Genomic DNA, 24777 nt, shown 5'->3' on the forward strand with positions numbered 1-24777 from the left:
CATTGCACTAAGAGCCCTGCTGAGATAGGTATGATTAGAGCATTTTCAGACTTCCCTGCCGCTAATACCAACCTATTTCAGCTCTTAACTGGCCACGTGCCATGTAGATTTGTGGCAAATATCCATGGTTTCAGTTTCTTTCACTCTATGAGGTACAGTGGTTCACCTGATCTCCACTGTGAGCTGATGGAACCAAGATCTAAAGCCCACTGCAGCATTCAGACAGTCTCGTCTACTGACAATGTATTAAAAGACAGATCAGCTGTGCTTTGAGCCTCTTTAATCTAGCTTCATACCAGCCCTTTTACACAATCCTGGACAGATGATGAAAACAGACTATGAACACCAAGATATCCAAACAAACACATTTTTTCTTCTGTTAAGCCAGAAATAAATGTGTTAAGTTTTGATATTCCTGCAGCCACTTCAATGTAGGATTTCAGAGAAGGAGAAAAGGGATGGACTATCAATCTCCTACCTGATTTTTTTTCACTGCATGTCTGAGAGGAGAAAGGGATCCCAGAGAAAGTCCAATTCAGTGAATGCTATTATAACAATTGCAGTTCAAGCCCACCTGCCCCATGTGAGTGCCCTGAGAATCAAGGCTTCAGAGGTCAAGCCCTAGATTGGCTTACACAAATATCCCCCCCCTTGTTTGATCTTTTGGTGATAACTGACAAATTAATACAGCTGAAAGGTCTATCAAAGGCAAAATATGATAAGACTGCCACTGTTACAGTCACATGTGAATTCCAGTGATAAACCAAAAACCAGTGTCCTTTATTCATCTATCTACCAGTTTTTGTCATTTATTGATCCTCTCATTCCCTCAGTCTAACACAGACTTTCTTTGGCAATGAATGAAACCTGTGATCGTGGTCATTTTGCTTTCTGCAGGAAAGAACCTAACCCACATACATCCTTCCACAGGATCATGACAGGAGATGATGATTTCAATAGCCCACAAGGAGAATTTCCAGTGCTACCCCACTACTCTGTACTGGCTTCATTTTACACTGCCTTCTTCCCAGGGGCCTGGCATTGTACCCTACTTAAAATTTCAACTGCTAAAACACCTGCCTGGACTTCAAAATGTCCCTATGAAAAAGATGCAGATTTGGCAGAATATGGAAATACCTTCCATTGAATACCTGGCATGATGCTATTGTAAAATGTCAATCTAAAAAGCCCAGATCCACAAAGGCAGTAATATTTTCAGAGATTTGATGGCTTAAGAACAAGAGTAGGGATTTCCATCAATAGGGGGTAGAAGTCAGGGAGAACACAATGGTTATGAGCAAGTATGTGACAGCTAACAGAGGTGCGCACACACTTCCCGTGACAAACCACAGATTGCATTGTAAAACACTGCAGTTGGTGTAGCATTGGAAATGTGCCAGTGCAACCAGAAAGATGATCTGCTGCTTGCATTGTCATCTGACTTGATAGGCACTGTTCGAACACAATCTGTGAGCAATTTTAGTTTGCCACAGAGACCACCAGAGGGTAAGAATCTGCTTTACATTCAGCAGTCTGAAAGGTCGCAGCAATGATGGTACTGCAGATTACTTGCAGATACGACAGAAGCGTCAGTTGTTTGAGACTATAACATTACGTGCTTGTGTGTGTCTCTATATGTATAGTTCTGTCAGAGGAAAACTAAATGACTGCTAAATAACTTTCTGCATTAAAACTGGGAGACAACTGGGTTTTTGCAAAAGTTGTCATTAAAATGACTCTGTGACTAGGGAAATATAACAATCCTGAGTGGGAATGACTCTACAACAGTACTGGTACCATGATTATATCATATCCATATCAGTTCACAATCGAAAAAGGAAAGCATATATACATATATACACACTATACACACACACACACTTATTATATCACTAGCATAGAAAACGAGAAGAGCCAGACATGCCCAGAAAATTTACCCCAGCTGCTTTTGTGGGAATAGCAGAGCTGCGGTCCTGAAACCAAGACAATCAGTTGGACTCATCAGTAAATTGTCTTGCACGCAGCTACAGTCTGGACCATATTCTTGTCCCCCTTTAACTTCTCTAATCACTCTACGAGTCTGAAGGACACTCAGCATTTTAATTAACTCCCTGTGACTCTTCCCAGAGAATGCTACATTGAGAAGATTATCAACTGCATGGGATTTCTGGGGTTGAGTCTTGAAAATCTTTAGGTAATTATGAGGGATTTCCAATAGGCAGCAGATATTTATGCATCTTTCTGAGTTTATCTTCTTGATTTTATGACTAATCCCATCACTAACATACATCTTTTTAAAGGTCTAGAGATGGACAACTTAGCTGAGAGTGCTATAGTGTAATAAGCCAGGAAAGAGGAAATACACATGAAAAGGAACGGCTAAACAATGCTCAGAACAACTGGGAAGGTATTTAGAGCTTAGTGCAGAAAAATCTCTGAAGCCATTTGTTCTGTGTATGGCTGCAATAAAAGCAACCGCAACAAGGACACAGAGATGCATCAACAAAAGGCTGCAATACAAATCATAGGAAGTAAGATGATTTCTCTAATAACTGCTTCACAACTGGAATTCTGTCCACAGTTGTAAGAATCACACATGACAGTTCGCTTTACTGCAGAGGGGGTGCAGCTTTAAAAACCTTGAAGCACCTTGGCTATTTAAAGGAATGTTGTCAAGACAGGTCCATTGTGACTGAATTAATTCCTGTTAGGAAAGGACTGAAGTATTTTATTTTCTATTAGGAAAATTTTAAATACACCGGAGGGTTGTGGGAGAGGGAGAGAACTTGTTCATTATCAGCTTAAAGAAAAAGATAAAAACCAAGCTGTGGGCATCATTTCACATTTGGAAATCAAGAGCCAGTATCTGCTATCAGTGGCAGCTATAAAACTCTCAATGACTTCAATGAAAGCTGCAAATGTACATCTAATTGAGGAATCTGGATCACAAAATGTAAAGAAAAATCATTTTGCTTAGAGAGTGATGAATATGCCATATTACGTTGCCAAGTAATATTCCTGTCACAAAGTCTCAATGAGTTTATGAAACAGATTGATATTTTTATTAGTAGAGAGTAGATTGAAAGAGAGCAACAAAACAAAACGAGGATGAAAAAAGGTAAAAGAAAGCAGGCTTACTGGGCCAAATGGCTTTTTCATGTCCATAAATTGCTAAGTGTATTTCTAATTAATTTCCCCATTCACACAGCTAGAAATAAAACACAGAGGCTTTAGAGTGTGCCATGAACTCAGGAGAGACTCTATAGACTTGGACAAATAATAGTATAAAATGGTTTATGAAACCAGAGGGTTTATGGTCTATAAATAACTTCCATGTATTTTTATTCTTTACACGTACAATATTACTGAGGACTGGATGATAGCTTTTCACTGCTGCCTGGTTGACTTCTTCCACATACACACCCAAGGTAATGACGATATTGATCCTGAAGAGACATTTTTTGAGACAGATAAAAAAGCCACACAACTGAACTAATAGAAAGGGCCCAGCAACTTAGTGGTAAAGCTGTGGTGGTCCTTTAAGTGAACGGCAATTTGCTATACAGTTTAAAACCTACATCCTGGTATCTTCAGGGGTCTGGGATGAAGAAGAGGAAAAAAAGAGAAGGGAAGAGGGAAAGTAAGACATCTGAAAGATGATTTATGGCACTTAGTGCCTTTAAGGGCCCCTTAGATAACTACCATGTAAATTTTTAGACATCCAAATGTTATTTAAATTGAGAAATATATAAGAGATGTGTATTTGTCAGTGTAAACAAGAGACTCGCTGAGAAAATGCTTCTGATCTTTAGGACTTACAGCATGCTCTTTTTTGGCTAAGTGTGCAATTCAAAACGTGCCTAATTCCTAAAATCCATATATGTGACACTGCCTGGGTTTCCATGACTACTGCTCTGAAAACCATATTAATTATTCAAGAGGTCCATGCCATTCTCCCTGTGTTCCATAAGGAATGCTGGGAAGCACTGTCTGCCTTTATAGAGCAATACAGATATTTAAAAGGACTGCATTGCTGTCTGTAAATACCACAAATATCTTCTTACAGCACTATGACATTGGCATGACGGGTCCCATAAATATTATTTAAATGCTCTAGTACATCAGTACTAAAAAATACCCCAAAACAAAACCCCAAACAAAAAAAAGCCCTATAACACAAAAACAAAACCCCCAAAACAGAAAAATTCCTCAGCTTTTTTTCCTTCTCTATTTCAACAGTCCCCAAAAAGGTGCTTTAATTCTAGTCTCTGTTTATCATCCTGGTATAATCCTATTTTAAACAAAGTCAACCAGCTCACATGCAGCAGGGATTAATCGCCTGTGTTTTTCTAGAGGATATAGTTTCAAATTGTGAAACATTAAATCAGATTTCTCACATCAGCTGTGACTAAGCAGCTCTTTGCCGTATCTGTTGATCTCTGTGTATTTTAATAACCATAATCAGTGCAAGGAACATTCTTTACAGATAACGTTATCAAAACACACTGTAACAAAGTAAGGAATGTCAGTGCTCGAGCAGTACATACCACCGCCGACGTCCTGTCACAGCAAAACGGTCAGTGCCAATCACAACAGAGCGGCACTGGCGCATTACGGGGCCAATTACTCAAAGGCAGAGAAAAAAGGGAAGTGGGCCAGATCCTCTGCTCACTGGAAGCAAGACAATAGAGTTACCCCAGATTTATACCTGTGTGACTGAAAGCATAATCTGGCCCAGCATCAATCTTCCCGACAGAGAGTCGCCTGGGATCTCAGACTGGCATATATGTAATACTCAGACAGCCCTTATGGAAAAGGTCTATAGAATGAGAGAGAAAATGATAGCTTTTCTGCAGAATTTTGTAAGTCAAACCACTATATAAAATGCCACTGCTGAGTTATAGTCTGGATCTCAATTAAATGCTCTATATTTATATTCCTTCCACATTTTAGTTGTAAAAATAATATTATCTATTAATGTCTATATGTTCAGCAAATATTTTTTCTGTTTGAAAAAAAACCCAAACCTGTTTATTTTTACTTTCCAGAATCTCAGAGTTACAGCCCTATTACATTCTCCACTAACATCTACAGATTATCGGAACATGCTGCTGACCTTCTACCTGAAGTGGGGATTTAAATAGTAAGGCTGAATCTGAGTTTTCCCAAAGCATGGATACAGCCTTCCTTTAGTCTTGTCACTACATAAAATAAAAGCCAAGTGAACAACAGGGAAAACAGCCCTCCAGATTCAAAGCTTATCGAAGTCAGAATACCATGAACCGATCCCAGACTAACACTCTCTGAGCATGATCAAATATACAGCAGTAAGCAAAAACAGTGCAGAAATGCTTTTAAGTCTCAGAACCATGGGAACACACACCATGCCTGTGCGTGCCTCTCCCAGTGTACTCTCTCTTTATGGTACTCCTCACACTCACAACATCTTATGAACTGGTCTGTATCCTGATGCTGGTCACAGTATAGCAGTGGTGCAGAAGCAGGACTCAGGACTGAGATAGCAGGTTTGTCCAATGATCTCCTACACTCTGCATCACCAACTCTGTGGGATGAAAACCTCTCCCCCTCTGGCTGTGTACAGCACCCAACACAATCTTCATCCTCCCGCAGTTTAGCTGGAACATGAAGATCTTGTTATAATACATCTAGTACACTACAGATCCAATAATAATTTCCAGTTACTTATTTCCAGGGTTTGTATGTGGTTTGTTGGGTTTTTTATCTTCCTCCTGAACACATTTCACCAACAGAGCACCATCATTACTATTATTATTTACTATTCATATTGCAGCTGTAGCGCCCACAGTGCACATTCTTTATTGCTCCCAAGTTCTTACTTGCCATACAAAGTGCTCCATCGAAATACAGATAAAAAGTAATTTCCTCAAGAGCAAGGTGTGAACTGAGCATACTTAATTGTGTACTGTTATATCAACTGTATAATCCTGCAATAAAATTCCAAAACAATGTGATTAAAAATGATACCGAATGAGGATACCAAGGTGCCATAGCCAGTCAAAGCACATTTATCCAATCTAAATTATATGCTAAGCAAATAAAATAAACATGCAATTTGCTAATTAAAGTGCACTCTCATGTATCCTGTAACCATCATAAATTATACAGCAACATTTAATTTTTTGACTGTTTAGCAACGTTTATGACTGCTTTACTAAATTAAACACAGAATGAAGGGGGCAAATTACTAGGAAAGCAAAGCTTCCCCCCTGTCATTTCCTTTCAGATTTATTTTTCTTTCTTTTTTGTTTGGTTTTTTAATAGCTGTACCTTCCTAAAACAGTATATTAATTCTCCATTTTCACTTCCAAAGCATATGTTTCATCCCATTCAATGACAAATATTTGCTTTTGCAAATTTCCTCCAGTGGGGAAGTCAGAGCAGTTTGTTTATCTCATGTGAATAATCACTTAATAAGAATACCATGCTCAAAGTCCCCACATTTGGCCAGTGACATAAATGGTGATGTTTTCTCCCCTCAAATAAGACAAAGATTTTCAACCTTTTCATTTCACCCAAAGCAGACTGCCCAAATCACAAATGGCAGCTGGCTGGCTTCTACTTGAAGCTGAGCCTTCCATCATCTGGAGTCAACTGCTGAAGGCATTCCTGGATCCCACTCAAGGGGAACTGTGAACAGTTGGGGTTTGTTTTCTTTTAAAATACAAGAAAAGTCTCAGGCTCTCTATTTGCCTGGCAACCAGGTCAGCTGTGTTTCAGACTTCTCAGAAACAACGTTTTATCCCAGAATATGGCCAGGTAAAAAGAAGGGGAAGTGGGGGAGGAAAGCAGTGTTCAATGTCTTACTTGATTGCTTTGCAGCTTCTCTGAGAAATACAACAGGATTAGTTATGGGATCTGACTCTTATCCCAGTTTCTCTCTCAACTGTTTTACATATCTCTTCTTCCCTTTGCACTTGCATTAAAGGCAAAATGCCAATAATTAACAGAGTATGGAGACAAAGTGGTTTATTTTCATAATCATGCCCAATACCCAAAGATTAACATTCCTCAATATTGTCCATCTATCTGAGCTTTAGAGATCATCTATGACTAACACGCTCTTGTAAGTTAAAACGAGAGCAACAGACCCCAGGACAACCTTTGTAGTTGGCCAGTGTTACCTCGAACAATCAAACATAAACATTCAGTGAGATTAGCCTCGGAGCTGATGTTCTACACACAACTGTTAACCTGTGAACTCCCTCAACCACCCTGTACCACTGGCTACTAAGTCCTCTACAAATGTGGAGCCAATCACAGACTATTTAGCCTTTGTAGCAGTGCTGCTGAGACAGTTGGGCAAATCCTAACATATTTTCTATTCTAAAGAAATGCAAATCCAAACCAACATACGACTGCCAAGACAATGCAAGAGCTTTATGCAACTGTAAAGATAATTAAGGGCAAGAAAATCTTTAAGTTGAAGCCAACCACCACTCCAGCAAGTCCCAAATGGCTGTATCCAAACAGAGTACAAAAAACTACTACTGTCACCACCTTCTTAGATGTCTGAGTGCTTTGTTGAAAATGTACAAGATTAACATCCTAATGTAGGTAAATTCACCTAAAACTCTTAATCTTTGCAGAGCTGTTTTTGGGGTTTTTTTTTCTAGAATATACTAGAAATTAATACATATGCTAGAAGACATTTGTTGTCAGATGCTCTGAACAATGCGGCTTCTAACAACAAAGCAACTGAGGAATACTTTCTCCAAACCTTTTAGCTGCCTTTTAGAAAAATACTATTGCTTCATACATGCCTTCCTTGCACAGCAACTGATATGAGCATATTTGTACTTTGTTGGTTACGATGCCTTTTTAATTGGAATTACTTTGCTAGGAGGATCAGTGATTTTGCTGCTCTATGTGCAGTGCTGCTCAATTTGCGGTTTCACTGCAAGACTTTTTCCCTTAGAAATACCCCTAAATTCCCATCTTCAATGCAAACTGTGTCTCACTAGAACAAGGAAATAGTTTTGCTATTTAATCTGCCTCCTGAAACCTTGCCTAAAGACAGCTCCTGCTTCATTGATAATTTATTTTTTGGAAAATGGGGGAAAAATGCATTTCTTTTTGTCTTTCAGACCATCCTTTCTCTAATTTTTCCTGCTGACTGGCATTTAATAATATTGCTTCTGCAATGAACAGACAGAATTACATTTTCTTGAAAACAAAATGTTGCAATTTTATTTTCCTTAAAAGCAATTTCTTCTTCCTTTTTTACACCTGTACAGAGATACGTTAGCTAGAAAATATCCATTATGCCTTGCCCATGGGGGGTGTGACACCATCTCTCAAACCTCTGCTTATGCCTTGTGATGTAAAATAATTTTAAGTACTAGACAGAAACAGTCCCTGCAACCCTGCAGGTTTAAGGATGAATCATATTTTCTGCTCTGTGAATTATGTCTCCATCTGCTTTGATGTTTGGAATTGGAACCAGATCTTGGACTAAGAAAGTTGATGCCAACAGCTTGTGAAGCCAGTGCCCATCAAAAATATGTGGTGGTTTTAAACTGAATGGCCCGTGTCAGTAAGTATTGTCAGCCTGAACACTCCAATGCAGAGACACAATTTGCTAATTGAGAGGAAACAGCAGATGCGCAATTCAGGGCTTACAACATGGATTTCCTTAGCACAGGTGAGGTTCTAGACTCAGTAATGTCTGGTCCAGCTGTTCATCAAATTGAGCACATTTACATATGACCTTCCTCAATCCCTCCTCCCCTCCTGCCTGGCTGACAAAAATCAATAGCGCTTTGTTGTGGGGTTATGAGAAATTCCAGAAGTGCAAGATAAGCTTCTCTCCCCGTTCAACCCTAACAGCCAATGGAGCTCAAGGGAACTCACAATTGCCAGGGCTATGGCTCACTATTGCTGTGTTGTTATGACCTAAGGATATTTTAATGCTGGAAAAAAATAGTTGTCATCATTTCCAAATTTCTCCCTTTAAGATACTTATGTATGTCCTGGGAAAGCTTCCTATGAGGCCTGAACTCTTGGACAAATGGAATGAGATAGGCTCCCACCTTTTCTTCCTCCTCCCAACATGTAACAGCAAACTTATATTTAAAGTGGCAGAAAAAAAGTGGCAGAAAGTATTTTCAATTAATTCCCAAATTATTTAGGAGAGCCCATTTGATACAAAAAACATATCTAAGTTATAATGCAGTTCACGCCCCTTTTTTGTAGAGTGGGATTCTTCTGTTTTAGCGTTGTAAAGTCAAAGTAACACCACAGAACTGAGTTACTGAATTCTATTACACCAGGTTTCCAGAACATAAAGGAAACCACAGCCCTGCCTGTTGACCTCTGAGGGATTTTTGCCTAAGTGATTATTGCAAGATAAAGCCTTTTGATATAAAGAGGAATGAAGCTGAATTTTGACAGAAAAATATGTAAAAGAAAATGCAAGGCAATTATCTGATTACTAATAGGAAGAGGTACAGAGCCACAACGTATAATGTTGAAGGGATTATCCAGCTTTGAACAATGCTTGCTTAACAGCTGCTACCGAACTGTGGTTTGTGTACTTGGCAGAGAGTTTCATTAATGATAATCTATAGCGTTTACAGCCCATAGGCCTCTAAATATGTTAAGAACCTTTTTTATTTGTATTTTATAATCCTTTTCCCTTATGTTTTATGTTTTTCTTGATATTTTTTGAGATCTGAGGAGGTTTATGTTTCAAAATGATTCATTCGCCTCTGACAACTGCAGAGCAAGATTGCAGTAAATGTTCCCTTGTTATCAAGATTATGTATTTATAAACAGAAAGGAAAACCATCTAAATTCATTCCAGGGTTTGGATCACCACCAGCTAATACATTCAGATGCCAATATGCAGTGCTCCATTGTTTACATGCGAAAGTAAATGTCAAACAGAGGTGTCTTTGCCAGTTACTAGATATTCCTCAGTCACTTCTTGGATCCGTCAGGTTGCAGCAAATTGAAACTGCCTTATTTTTGACATTGCATTTGACCTGAGCTCATTTGGAGGAATCCTGTGATTATGTTGAAGGTACTGTATTGATTAAGATTTAGACTTGCTTTAGAATTTGATTTTCAAATGTTTTCCTAATCTGCTCTTTATGGAAACACTTAGGTAATACTAGGAAAACAGAACATAATTAAGAATATAATTCTGTTGTGGAAGGGGTTATGTATTATGTAGTACATTAGGAAGAAGATCATGATTCAAAAGGCAAGTCACTGAGTCCTGGCTGTAATCGTTTTGACACACGGTATTTCAGTGGCCATGATTCTCTCGTGATAAAACCAAAGGAGATTATTGCTTCATAACAATTAACATTGTTCATTTTGATACAGGACAGCACCCTTCTCCTTCAGTATCTCTCCCCTCTTTTGTCCTCTCCCCCTTTTTAACATCCCATTCGTGCCCGCTCTGTTGCAGCTGGTTTCCCATCTCAGCGATGCTCAGTCACTGGGAGCCCTCCTGCCAGGCTGCACTCCCCAGGGGACGCAGCAGTGCAAAGAGCCTTCTTCACTCACAGCAGTGCAAACCAGAGACTCCCCGTGATGTGTTATCCTCATTCCAGTTGGTACCACAGGGGCAGGAACACCGCAGCTCAAGCCGCTAGAGGGTTGAGGTTTTTTTACCCTGGCCCTCCAGTGTGCTGAGCTGCTGAGCCAGTCTCACTAAAATGTACACTTGAAAGAAATCCTTTCCCCTCCTGATCACTATTGGTTTCTATAGAAACAAGAAGGAATCTCTGTTCTTCTCTAAATTTCCCCCCTAATGCTTTTTGCAGTACTATAGGAAACCATGCTTTTTTTTTCCACCAATTTTTTTCTAGCCTCCCCAGCCCTCCATTTATAGCCTCATTCATCCAATTAAAGAACAATAGATTAGATAAAAAATGGGCATGGGGTTTAAATTTTAAGCAACTCAATCCCATGCATTAACTATCTGTGGTCAATCCATCTCTCCTGGGTCATTTTATGACTCAAGCATTTCAAAGTAAATACTTTAAAACAACAGTACATCACAAGAGCTAAAAGGGGTCAAGAGGATATTTACTTAACCACTAGTTGACTTTTTAACTTAGAAATATTTCAGCAGTTACTGTATTTAAATGAAATCCATCTCTGCAGCATCCCCGTAAATTACTCTAAGACTCCAGGGTTCCCATCCACGTTGTGAGTCACCCCCCCAATGCCTGCAACGTCTTATTATTTAGATAACTGTGATGTTTGCTTGCTTTGTTATTGTGCCCTTCTCCAGAGACTGCATTTGCACAGGAATTGCTAAGGCTTGTAAATATTGTATCTGCCTTGTTGTAATCACTAGGCAAATACACTTGCAGTCAGTCATATAAGAAAACTAAGAGCTGTTGAGCCGTGAAACATTTCTCTAACAGAGGTTTGACTTTAAAAAATTAGAGAAGAAAATCTTTACAACAAATAGACTAACAGAGACTACACTAACCAGAAGTGAAAGTAGTAATACAAAGATGTTATTTGGGATCTGCTGTTCTCTCCCATCAGAGAAGGAAGCAATGATCATTATTCACACCGTGATGCTGCTATATAATGCTTTTTTTATAAAAACAATAATGGGCACTCATTTTCAGTGCACATAAATAACTTCCTTTTATAGTCAACTTATATTTACTCGCACGTTTACTTGGGAAGTTTAATATTCATGCACATACAAATCACTTACTGTAGGTAGGGAGTTGAACTAAACAGAATAGAGGTTGATTATATTAGGAGATTGCAGATGGGACCAAATTGATTCCTGATGTCGTTCTAACACAGTAAAGTGACGCCCAGGACAGCTTCTGTCCAGTGAGTCTGAAGGAAGCATTCAACACAAACACTGGTTTTGTTACAGCACCACTGTCTACATCTCTGCAAAGATGACAATGGGACAATCATGGAGCTGCCACCTGTGAAGCATTTCTTGTCTTCTAATCCTACCTTAGCACTGGTGAATTTTTGCTTTTAACAAATTAAAATCCTTCTGCAGGTGTGAAGAATGTCATGAGAGTTGTAAACTGAGAAAGTGCTGTGTCAGATTCATCCCTACTTAAACTTAAATCAGCACCCAGTTCTTGTGTCCCTATAGATAATGTTGTGACTTTCAGCACCATCTTTTGAGGATCTAGCACAATGATGTGCAGCGCTGAGGTCACCTCAAAGCCCTTGGTGTATCTGGTTAAGGTTAAGCCTTTTACTCAAAGAAGCTACTTTTTTTTCTTGAAAACAGAAGGAAAAAAAAAGTATTTCTTGTATTGTTTCTTTCAATAAATAACTTGTTTCATTTTTTAACCCTTTTTCTTGTTAGATTCAAGATAACAGCTCAAATGCAAAACTCAATTCAATGCAGAGCTGAAGAGAAACAAGTCAGTAATTTTTTTTGCCAAAGTTAGTCCCATCATAGAAACAGCTGTTCAATATTAATTGTTTTACATTGCCATAACTGACATATCTGAAATTTCTTATAAACATAATTACAAATTGTTTGTTCCGTGGGCACTAATCACACAAGAAGTCATCAATTTTCATGAAGTTTTGCTCCGTTTTACCATTGAAACACAGTGTCAGAAAAGAACCATTTTCAGCATCAAATTTTGTTCTGCTTTGGAACATTCATGCATTATGGGGAAACACAGGGAGGGAAAAAAAAGCTAAGCCAAAACCCAAACAAATAAAGCTCAACAGTCCCAGCACAGACTGCCACTCCTCTAAGGCTAACATGAGAAAAAAGGTGTATGTCTGGATTGCTTATTCCAGCACTCAGCTGTCACTCAATGATACACTGATGTTAACAAGGACGGAAGTGTCAACTGCCTGATCATCTGCCAAAAATTTGTATGGGTACCTCCTATACATTTTCTCTTTCTGCCTTTCCTGGGGGAAATAGCTCCATACATCTTCATGCACAGAAACCTGTTTTAACGGATATGCTGGCCAAAGGAGAGGCCAGGAATGTTCATGTTGAGAACCAGGAGAAAAACGTGTGCCACAGCTAACGTTCACTGTCATATCTAGAAAACGTTTGATACGTGCCAAATTTGAAGACAACAGATGTATGGTAGAGTGCAAGACTCACATTATTAACTGTTAGTTCTGCAATAGTAGGAAATATCTCTCTGCCAACATCAGACTGTACTGAGGCCTACTTGTACCTACCATGGTAGTGGGTAAGAAAAGCCACCTTACTGAAATTATACAACTTCTAGAAAAGAAACAAAACCCAAAAAGCAAGCACCCTTTATGAGCAGATACTCTATTCTAGTAACAGCAGAATGTGCTTTCATTCTTTACCTCATTTCCAGTTTACCTTACATTTAACTCCAGGTCCCACTTGCATGTGGCCATCTCCAGCTCTCCTGAACACTGTTAACTGAAGAACCACCTATTTGCTGTGGCCGCTATTAGGAGATTATGTAGCAAAACAAGAATATCCAGTTGTTGGTCATTGATTTATCTATAAAACAGTAACTGTAAAAATGATAGAAGAGGTTCTGTACAAGACAGTCTTGTGAAACAGTTTATTACTTAAGCATTAATGATCCGTTTAGAGGTCTTTACTGGTCAGGTAATGACCAGCTAAAGGAGTTAAGGGCCCGAGGCAAAGCACTCTAATAAAACTCTGGATGCAGCATGTGTTTGGTTCCTCCAAATTCTATTAGGAAAGAGAAGCATAAAGGGTAATGAAAGACATGTCCAAGAAGCACTCATATCAGCCCTCTCATTTTATATTTGGCATAACACACATGGCCTTTTTCCAGCGGCACAAATCATGCCTCATTTATACTACCACCTATCAGAGGGAAGACCAGTAACTACAGCCAAAAATGGGCAGTCATGATGTTAAGGACCCTGTTGCTTTGGGCAAATAAGCCTTCCTCCAGCTGAAGGAACCAATCCTATTTGAGCACCCAGTATCCTTTGCCCCTACGGAGAGCACTTGTTCAGAAGAAAATAAGGGAGCCAATATGCTGCCAGACTTTTCAGCCAGTCCCAGTCCTAAATCCTACTCTAGCAGTATTTAGGATGGAGGAGATTAAGTTTGTTCTGTATTCCTATGCAATGCTACTTGACTGTGAATGTCCACTTGCTCTTTTGTGTTTGCATTATGAGGAAAGACATATTAAAACAGGAGTTTAATATTGATACCTCCACTCTGAGACAGAACAGCTGTATATATATATATACTTGCCAGTAAATTAGAAGCCAAGGGTTGGAACAGTACTCAGGGCCTCACTCTTGGCTTCAGATGCAGGTAAAACACTCAGGCCCACATAACCGCATCTCACTATTACAGCCCCATAGCATCATTGATTTTGGTCCTGATTTATGGCATCATTTGTTCTTGATAAGAGCCACTTGCCAGCACTTCTCAGAAAGAAGTAAAATACAATCTAAGACTGGAAATTAGAAAGAAGAGAGGGTAAGAGACTAAGAACTGCTAAAAAATGTCCAGAGATTCCCGCATTTGCAGGATGAGACATTCTAGGTACAAGCACATTTATTTGCTCGGCTTTTATTACTGTCTCATCAATAGCAAAATAGGATAAAGAGCATTCTGATGACTTAGTCAAAAAGTTATTTAATTTCACTCTCACTTGTATGGCCATAGTAAATTTCAAATGTTTACTTTAAAAGCTACTCTGTAACTTTACATAACTAGTCATAATAGCTTCTTTAGAGTATTTCCAGATTTTTGTGTAAACAGCCTTTTAAGCCATATTCAAGGCTTATTTCAGACCTTAACAATCCTTCAGAGCCATTATAGGTAATCATATAAAAACACATTAAGCCAAGTTTAAGTTTAACTCCAATACTGAGTAGGAAAATGCTGGCTTTATACGTATCCCTTCCAATTTTCAAGGTCAAGTATCTCAGAGCTTTACTGAAGATCATCTGAAGTGATCACAACACAGTCTAGTCATTTACTGAACTGAAATTTACCATCAAAATCAGGCAGAGTAGAAAACATACATCCTATTAAATAGATACAATGATTTCTACAGCTATACACTTTGAAGGCCTAGGGATACAAGAAGTACAATTCAGGCCCTAACTAAAAGTTTATTCCATACATGCAGCACAAAGCCTGAACCCAAACCAGGAGATTTCTTCATTTTTTTAAAGCAAAATTACAAACTTTTGCAACACAGGGTTAACAACAAAAGTGCTGACACAACAGTAAGTATGTAGTGGTGCCTGCAAGCAGCGCTATAATTAAAGTGTACTGTCATTACACTAAACATTGCTTCTGCAGGATCATTCCATCCTCTTTTCCTCAGATAACATGCAGTTTATTTCCAATCATGTACATTTCCAGCCGTGGCATGATTTGCTAAAGAAACATTAGGTCTTGAAGCAATATCTTAATCAAATCAGAATTTTCTTCTATAAAACAAATCTTTAGCTTTGGGAGAATTAGTAACATCTAATGCCTTAGGATAGAGATGTGAAACTGTGAGCTGAAAAATGCACTGCTGGAGACCATACTCAGCCTCTTTGCTTCTAGCCATTTACAAGTACATCTATCTAACCTCCTACCTACACACCTACACTTTATATGGTCATAAACCACCAATGCAATATCTAAATTATACCCTGAAAACTCCAGGTTTGAAATGGGTTGTATAAAAATTCACCTCATGTGGTTTATTCATTTCTGCAGGAATAGAAGGCTCTGATTCCTTTTGGATGGAGCTCATTTAAACAAAGCCCAACAGCAAACACCTATAAATTAAAGCATTATTGGTATTTATGCAAAGAGACACACATAAACTGAGGGAGTTCTGTGTAAAAGGCTTAGAAAAGGAGAAGTATAATCTTTAACATGAAAAACTAACAACATTTACAAAGTTATTAAGTATTTTGTGTCCTGATACTTTCAAAAACATATACAAGGGAATGAAAAAAATGGTATCATCTCTGGAAATCTGTTTATTCAAGTGTATTTAAGGTTTTTCCCCTACTGCTTCCCACATCCACTGAGATTGTACTGTCTTAATAAGCTAAGAAAATATGGGAACAGAATGAATTTAAGTATTTCACTATATCTATCTGAACCTGGTAATTTATAAAGGATAGACATCTATCCAGGTTATATTCACTTCAGCGTAAGCTATAAGCTACATTTGAAACAACTGTCTGCTTCAGGAAATTTATAACCAAACTACCATGATTATGTTTACAGATTTGAAGTACAGAGACCAGAATTACTCATTCCTTACTTTTGATATGCAGATCATTTATTAAAGACCAATCAGAATTCTACAGCAAGACTTCTATAATAGCAATACCAACAGAGAATTTGTATCCTTTATTAATGTAAATCACTTTGTAAGACTGTTCAGACTCTTTAGTGCAGTGCTGGGTAAATTCATATACAGAAGTTGAAAAAAATACACAGTCTAAGCCAATGGCAAGACTAGAAGCCATGGCCACAGGGCTAGCACCATGGCCACAGGGCTAGCACAGACCATGGAGTTATTCAGCATCTTCACCCTTTGTAAACAGCCAAGTTTCAACAGTGCGAATTAGATGAAAAATCTTCAGAAGAGCATGTGTTTAAAAGGCACAAACATCATCAAGCAGATGCAGCACAATCATTCATGCTAAGGCTATTGTGGTACAAAGTCAAATTATGTTTCTCCACCAATGAATGTATTTCATCTAGTATCAAAGAATACCGCAGTACTCACACATGTATACTCAGAAAAGCCACAAAACATGCCTAATGACTACTCTACATTTCAAGAGTCAATAATGGTTATAGACATATGGTCCTAACCTATAACATGTCAAAACCTAGAACAAAGTCATATTAACAAACTACTCATAGAATCATAGAAGAGTTAGGATTGGAAAGGACCTCAAGATCATGCTTATTCTTTCATACCTTGAGATGGTAGTCCACAAACACTTTAATTTAGTGGTAATTTTGCTCCCCTCCTTGTGTTGGCAGTGGCATTCAGGCAGAGACCAGGAAATTAATCTGGCTGCAAAGTAATTTCCCTCCCTCCCATTCCCATGCCATCCCTGAATAAATAAATAAAGAAACAAACAAATAAGAGAATTCTTTCGGCAGGAAGATTTGCTTTATCTGATTCACAGCGTGACATCCTAAAAGCTAGCACCAACACAAGGCAGGCAGAATAAATGCATAGCTGGGGTAAGGCTGGAAGGCAGGATAGCATTTGTCCTGGCAGCCTGTGCATGTGTCAAGATTTCAAGTGAATGAAGAAACTGACACCTAAAATTGACAGTGTTGAGGCTGAGGATATTTTATAGATGCTTAAAAAAATACCCAAAGTTCCTTATCCCTTTTGTCCTTTCAAGCTTCCACTTTAGAAATGCAAACTACCTCTGGTTTGGATAACCACACATAAAACATGACTGTGACGACTAACGTTACCATGTCCTTTGTGCCAGGCAGCAGTAGGCACATCAGCCTGTTGCTACAGAACTGGAATGGCCAAGCTATGCCTGCTCCATTACAGCTCGTAGCTATACCTGTAGTAAGGAAAATTAACATCTACAGAACATACTTATGGAGCCCACCAATTTGCTTGGTGGGGTCCCTTAAGTATAGAGACCGCCAGAAAGCTGCTGAGAAGGAAGATCTGAAGCCAATCCTCTAAAACATTCAGGAAAGAAGTTACCAAGGGTGCACTGTCCCCTGGTGACTGAAGATAGATGCCAGCGGTAAGAGACCAGGTAATTAATTGTATGCCAGGTCACATTCCACCTCCAGCCACACCTGGCTAACCCTCCACATCACTATGTCACAAGCATGCCTGAGAGCATAGATGAGCGCAGCAGGTTTGGGGAGCCAGAGACAGGTTCTCACCTACTGCCTCCACATCCACTTAATCCACCTTCACACTTTTAACACCCTTTTCTCAACAGTGTGAAAGACCTGCTAAAACCAAAAGGAACAAATGACACTGAGAAACAACTCTGGACCCAAAGCACCCCACTGTGGTATGAAAGTCATGTTCGCATAGGTCCTGATAACCTTACGGGCAATGCGCATGCTCCCGTGTTACAACAGCAGCTCACATCTGTCAGCCAAGACTATAAGTAGTGATCCTGATTATTTTGTCTGATTCCTATCTGCTAGAAAACATAAGCACTTCCAACCAGAGACTCAACCAACCCCCTTCAGGTGACTCCCAGGCCACAAGGCTGCAGGATCAGACTTACTTCTGGCGCTGTGACTGCTGCATTTTCGGTTGTGTTGTAGCTCATTGTGTTGTAGGCGGGTGCATGAGGCCGGTTTCTTCAGGATACCCTCTCCCAGGCAAGGGCAGCAGGTTCTGCCCCCTCAGGGTTCTGAGAGCCCCAAAGCCATGTTCTGTCCCCAGGGTATTACAGAAAAGCCAAAGTACCATGAAGGCAGAAACATTCTGTTGAGGGTTTTGTCAGTTTTAAGGAAACAAGATGGGCTCAGATGTCTTGCATAAGGAGACGGCTGTAGGCACTAGATCATTAGTGGGCAGATACAGCCCTGAGTCAGAGCCTTATGCCAGCCCTAAAAGGCAGGAGCTCAAACATCACCAGGGATCTTGCGTTTGCTAGTGGCTAAATCTAGTGATTAGTCAGCACCGAGAGCTGCTGAATCACTCTTCAAAGGCACCTATCTCCCTGCTTACATCAGCGAGGCAGACACTGCACTTCACTTAAATAGTCTGGGCTGTCCATCTACAGCCAGTACCCTTTAACCAAGCTTGCAAAATACCTGAACTATGGTACATAAGCCTGAGCTCTGACTTGCCAGAATATGCATGCTAATAAAATAATACTGACTGCATAACAAAAAGAATCATATAACTTTGTATCAGTTGTTCAGATTTTGTGATAGAATAGAAATGTAATATTTATCTTCTGGCCTAACAATCATTAATATATTTAAACATCTTTTAAAGTTCTTTTCAATTCAGATTCTCTCTCTCATTATTAATTGTTTGGCTATTAATTATTTTGGATTAAATGAATGTAGGCATTGATATTCATAGAAAACAAATTACACAGGAAGCAGATGAGACAATTAGCATGAATTACTGTAATAAGCTTAAACTCCCCAAAATCTCTGCATCATAAAAAATTGCCTTTGACCAAAAAAAGGCAAGATTAAAATCGCATTTTCTTACTGTAATTCTTTAACATTTTTACTGACCCTGACAGATTTCACCCAACTAAATCTGAATTCTGTCAACTCTCATCGTAACAAAACCCAGTCTTAGAGATAAGGCTCTCTCCACAGGGGCGAAACAAAGCAAATCAATATCTTCTAGCTAAAGGACAAACTCCGAGTCAAGAATTGTGTGAGGAAAATCTTTGGCCAATTCTTAAAGGAAACTAACTCGGAAATACATAATAAGCAATTAAACTTCTTGCTTCAGAATTTAACTGCAGTTTTAAAATGGGGCACTTATTTTCTCATGCTAGTGAATGAAAGTAAGTGTCAGCAACACTTTAAAATGAGGCACAGAGCAGAAAATACTTGTGAAATAGAAATATTAATAAAGACAAACTTCTGTTCCTTAGTGATAGAACTGCACAAAAGGCATATTGGTGAAGTGGCTTTGTCCATGACAGAGCTTTGGTATTGTTCAAATACCCATTTAGTCAGAAAACGGCTGTTAAGCCCTGTGCAAAGAATATCTCTGACAATTTTCTTCTTTTAGTTTCCTTTTTAGATCTGAAATCAATGAAATGATAATGAAGAATTGATTTTGGAATGCTTAATCCTGCACATTTGTGCAATTTTTTAAACTTGGGGTTTGGTTGGTTTGAGGTTTTGGGGTTTTTTTTGCTTCTAGGGAGACTTAAATATCATTGAACAAAATCCCCAGAACTTTGCTTTCCAAACAGTGAGACTCATAATAGAGAGGCAAATCCTACTCTCCCTATTTAAAGCAATGCTCCTATCAAAGTCAACAACACTGCAGCATCCTTTAAAAGCAACAGAGCTTACACTGTATCACCCACTGGAGTCAACAGGAATGCCAGGAGAATGATAAACACAGCTATGTTTCAGAAGTACTTTAACACCTAAACAGAGACAAATTAGAAACACTTAGGAGGGGTGTGTATAAGTAAGGTTAATCCAATTCCACAGAATGTTGCAGTTCAGTTCAGATCTCCAATCTGTCCACTCACAGTGTGGCAAAAAGTCAATATATGTATTTCAAGAACTATCAGTAACTTCCCCACTAAATCCTGGTTGTACTACAAACATGTGAGACTCCCAAAAGATGCAGGTTACATCAAATAAACAGGAACATCTAATATGTCCATACCTGAAGACTGGGGGAAGGACCTCATCTGACCACGAGAGGGAGAACTGAATCATACACATTGTTTATTCACATGTATTTCCATGTCAAACCAAGCTCATAAGAAGTGCATTCACAAGTTCAGTATAGCCAGGTGAGCCACCCCATAGCACTGAGATTCCTGCCTTCACACACTTAAGAGAGGGGGAACAAAGCCAAACCCCAGGACCTCTCTTTTACTAATGGATACTGAAGTACAGTCAGGGATGGTGGAGTCATGAGGGACACAACATTTGAAAACAAGCAGGGTCTGAGTTTTCATAAGGAACTTAGGAAAGACTCAGGAACTGAAACTTTTTTTCAGATTCAGATGTACTTTGTGGTTTTCACCTCAAAATAAGATGCTGGCCTGTACTCTTGGGGCTACCTACTTCTGTAGTCCCACTTCACATGTGCCACTTGTGCTCCAACATCTGAGCAAGCGGCTAGCTGATTCTGACATAGGCTTTTAGACACTAGGTTTAGCTTTCAACACTCCTGACAGTTTGAATTTTGACTACCAAAAAATCTCCTACTCCTCACATGAAAGATGACAACAATTATGATCAGAGTCCCCCAAAGATCTAGAACCTCCCAGTGATGAGTATTTTGCATGAAGAACATGGAACACTGAAACCTGACCTTTTCCTCCAGTCTGCAGACCCAGAGTTTAAGATAACCCCTTTCAGGCATGCTGCAAAGTTCATCTGGTTTTGGGTCACTGCAGAAGTCACAGACTGAGAGGTTTATGATGATTACATTTATTGCTGCTGATAGCAGTAACTAAGAGCAATCCCCACTGTACAAGACTTTGCAGATCTGCAATAAGTTCTTATGTTCTGCTTGTGTTTCTGTACTTGGAGAAGTGCAGAGTAATGGAAGTAAATAAATAGATGACAGTATGTGGGGTTTTTCACCCAGCTTCAAAACACACACAGTTCTATTCCTCATTTTTCAGGATCAACCATTACTCATGCTCACTCCTGAGAATTAGCTTTATTTACAAAAGAACTCATAACCATAGACAAAGTCTGTCTCAAAGCCTCCCTATGTTATTTGTGACTGGAATGATCACAGACCATTTATGAGAAATGTGAGGCTGTATTAAGTATAGAGCACATTTTGGTTGTTGGCCAGGATGTCTGGACCTTTTACTGTACTCAAATGTATTATACTAATCTCCACACACTGAAGGGAAATGGGAAAAAAAGCAAAGAACATCACAGCAGACATGACTGGGTCCCAAACCTTACTTGTCAGCAGATAGATTTGGAAACCCCATCCCAAGCCAATAATAGTTTCTTAATCCACTGATGTGTAATGAATGGCTACTGATCTCATCACCAAAACAACAATACAAGATTTACATCCTGCTGCTTCTGAGGCATGCAGTTATTTTTGTCTCTTATATTCTGAATTCCTTTTTCTTCTTAGAACACGGCTAAAATCTAATCCTACACACAGAAACTACTTACAAAAGCCAACTTGCATCTGACGTGTAACAGCAATATGGGAACACCTGAGCCACATTTACTATGCCACTGCAGCTACAACAAAAATAATGAGCTGACCTATCTGAGAAGGGAGTCAAAATAAACTTCTCTTGCACAATAGGGAAAGCTTTGTTCAGAAATAGGTCTGTTTAGTTTATTTCATATTATAAAGTTGTATATACTTAAGCACAGAAGAGGGCATTTTTAAATCCAAGACACAGAAAACCGATTGCCATTAAGTTACTATGCCACATCTGTACTGAACCTAGGAAAACCACAGCTGACCAGCCCATTTTCCAACTGTGCGGAAAACCAGCTGCAACTGGATCACCCTGTGATGCTGCAAACAGGCATCTTCAGAACATACATGTATACTGTACATATGTGGTAACATACAGGTATATTGTACGTATGTGGTAATATACTCACCATACACTGTGCATGCATGTATATGTCACGCATATAAATTTCTCTCCTGTATTATCATCCAGCATATAAACTACACCAGCATCTAGAGAGGTGTGTATACCCCTATATCAGTTCTCCAAAGCCTAAGAACACTCCCAGCACATACTCAGGACCTGTTAATGGACAGTGTATTCTAGATAGACATGCAGCATGCACTCAAACTGGCAGGGCTGGTGTGTCCCTCAAGCTATGGTGCAGGGAGGGGCTGGGCAGAGTAGCTGGGCTCCCGCATCCCTTCCCTGTCCCTACAGCAGGGCATATTAGACAGGGCTGGAAGGCACAACCACCACTTCCCTCATCAAAGGGCTTGTTTACAGGCAAAAGGAGAAAGGTCCTGCCCTGTCTGCACTGACACAGTCAAACCCGTTTATTTAAGCGGGTGCTTGATGGAAGCTCAGAAATCTGTGAAGAAGTTTTAATGAGTTTTGCAAGTGCTGCTGAAAGCAGAAGTTCTCAATGGACCAAGTAAAGCCAGCCAGTGACACCAGAAAATACCAATACCAGCACTGCTGATAAGCAGGTTAACCTGTAATGCTTCAACCGCTATCCCTGGTGTCACTAACTGCTTCATCCTGAGTGTAATTGACTCCAGGGGAAAACAAAAGCAGGGATTTTGTTTTGTTTTGACAAATCCACTGCAAGGCACCACACTAAGGTGCCAAAGGCTACTTCGTATTTACAATGCTGATGATACACACAACTCAGAAGTTTCCTGACCTCAAGTACAAACACAACATGAAAGGTGATACATCAAACTGACACTATCACAGCTAGGGAAAAAAAAGGAAAGAGAAGAAAAACACCTCAGATTTATCCCAGGCCTGCCTGCCTCGCATAAATACCAACATGAAGCTATGCAGGCTTTGTTATATGCTGCTTAAAAGTTCTGGGAGACAGCACAAGGGCAAAGCAGTCCAGAGCCAAACAGAAAGTGTTTCCAAACATGAAGTTGGAAGAAGAGGAGGAAGGAATCTGATGAAGCTGGAAAATAAGTTCACAGAAGCAACAGCACATTGAGGCCTCCATTACCTTCCCTTCAACTTCATACCTGTCTTGCCTCCTACCTGCCGGCTGCCGGCACCCTCTGTTTGCTGTCCCTATACCTTTCCTTCCATCATACCCTTGGGCATGTGTGAGCTCTATCCCTGCTACAGTTTCAAATCATACAAGGCCTTAAAACATGTACCTTACAGAAAGCATCCAAACCCCCAGCTTCTTGTAACCGAGGTGTTAACAAAACCACACTTAGAAAGCCCAAAATGAAACCGGCTTTTCCCTCCCACCCACCACAAAATTCCTGTTGGTTACCTGGGATCAGACTGTTCCCACACTCGGATTTGAGGTCAACCCCTCTGCACATTTTGGGTACTTCAACTGTTAAGAAAGAGCACTCATCTGTTTCAAGCTGTACCTCAATCACAACCATCAGCACAGGGCTAAAGCTGCTCCGTGTGCTCCAGGATACCCCAGCACCACAGAGGCAACAGGGAGATTGGTTTATAATAAAGATGCACTTCACAGTATCTAAACAAAAGTAGTAGTGAAGGGAAACTTGCAGCTGTAATTGTACCTAACACCTGAATGACCCATTAGAAGAAACACGTTAAATCAGTGACTTCCCAAAAGAGAAAAGCATTGGTCATAAGTGAGCACAGAGTAAAAGCAGACATTTATTAACAAATTTCTGCAGTGCTTTCTCTCTCCTTCCACCCAGAACAGACCAGCCATGAGTACTTTGGTAATATTAATGCTGAGTGCACGGAGGTAGCGTTGCATTTCCTCCAAAGAACATTTGAATAACAGAATTTCTAATACGAGCTCTGTATCATAATTTAATTTAAGCATGAAGCCAATTTCTGCCTTCAACATTTGATGTTTTACAGTATGAAACAGAACATTATTTGCTGTAATGTAGTTTATTTAACCTTAACCTGATGTGGTGCAACAGTGAATACAGATACACTCAAAATGTTAATAATATGACATGCTGAGCTGATTAAAATTTCAATTGTGTTTCCTCCATCCTCTTTGGAAAGTTAATGAATTAATGAATCTTTAAAGGACAGTCAGGGAGGCCTTAAAAAGAAGATGCCTTTTTGAGTAAGGAGAGAAAGTGGCAGATTACAACTTAATGGCTTCAGAATAATGGTAATTTCCCTATTTTCTTCACTTGCCTTAGCTCAGCTAATGGCTTCATTAGTGTCCACACTCTCAAACGAATAATAGAGGACCATGTCACATCCATCTTAGTCACATCACAATAAAACCGTTAAATACAATTCAGCTACCTGCCTTCTGCCAGTCTGTGCTATGAGGCAGAATTAGCAGCACAATCAATACAGAATCCTGTTATTAGATTTTTCTTCTTTTAAAAAGAAATGTATCATCAGGTATAATCATGCAGTGCTATTTAACTGTGGTGCAAATTTTATGCTGATTATATAACTACAGTTACTCAGAAA

At 39.4% G+C, this 24777-nt stretch overlaps 1 protein-coding gene across 3 annotated transcripts in view; it reads right to left on the minus strand.

The window, feature by feature from the left end:
• Positions 1–24777, minus strand: part of AFF2 (ALF transcription elongation factor 2) — a 329870-nt gene that overhangs the window by 278177 nt on the left and 26916 nt on the right. The window contains exon 1 of one of the 3 annotated variants that reach the window (XM_031047127.2): positions 18241–18272. The exons of the other annotated variants lie outside the window; for them this stretch is intronic. Within the exon in view, the coding sequence (XP_030902987.2) occupies positions 18241–18263 (23 nt within the window). The 5' untranslated portion in view covers positions 18264–18272. Of the gene's footprint in view, positions 1–18240; positions 18273–24777 lie in introns of those variants that run through there. 3 annotated transcript variants of the gene reach the window in all.

The sequence above is a fragment of the Melopsittacus undulatus genome, chromosome 6 (assembly GCF_012275295.1).
Source record: "Melopsittacus undulatus isolate bMelUnd1 chromosome 6, bMelUnd1.mat.Z, whole genome shotgun sequence".
NCBI classification, from domain to species: Eukaryota; Metazoa; Chordata; class Aves; order Psittaciformes; family Psittaculidae; genus Melopsittacus; species Melopsittacus undulatus.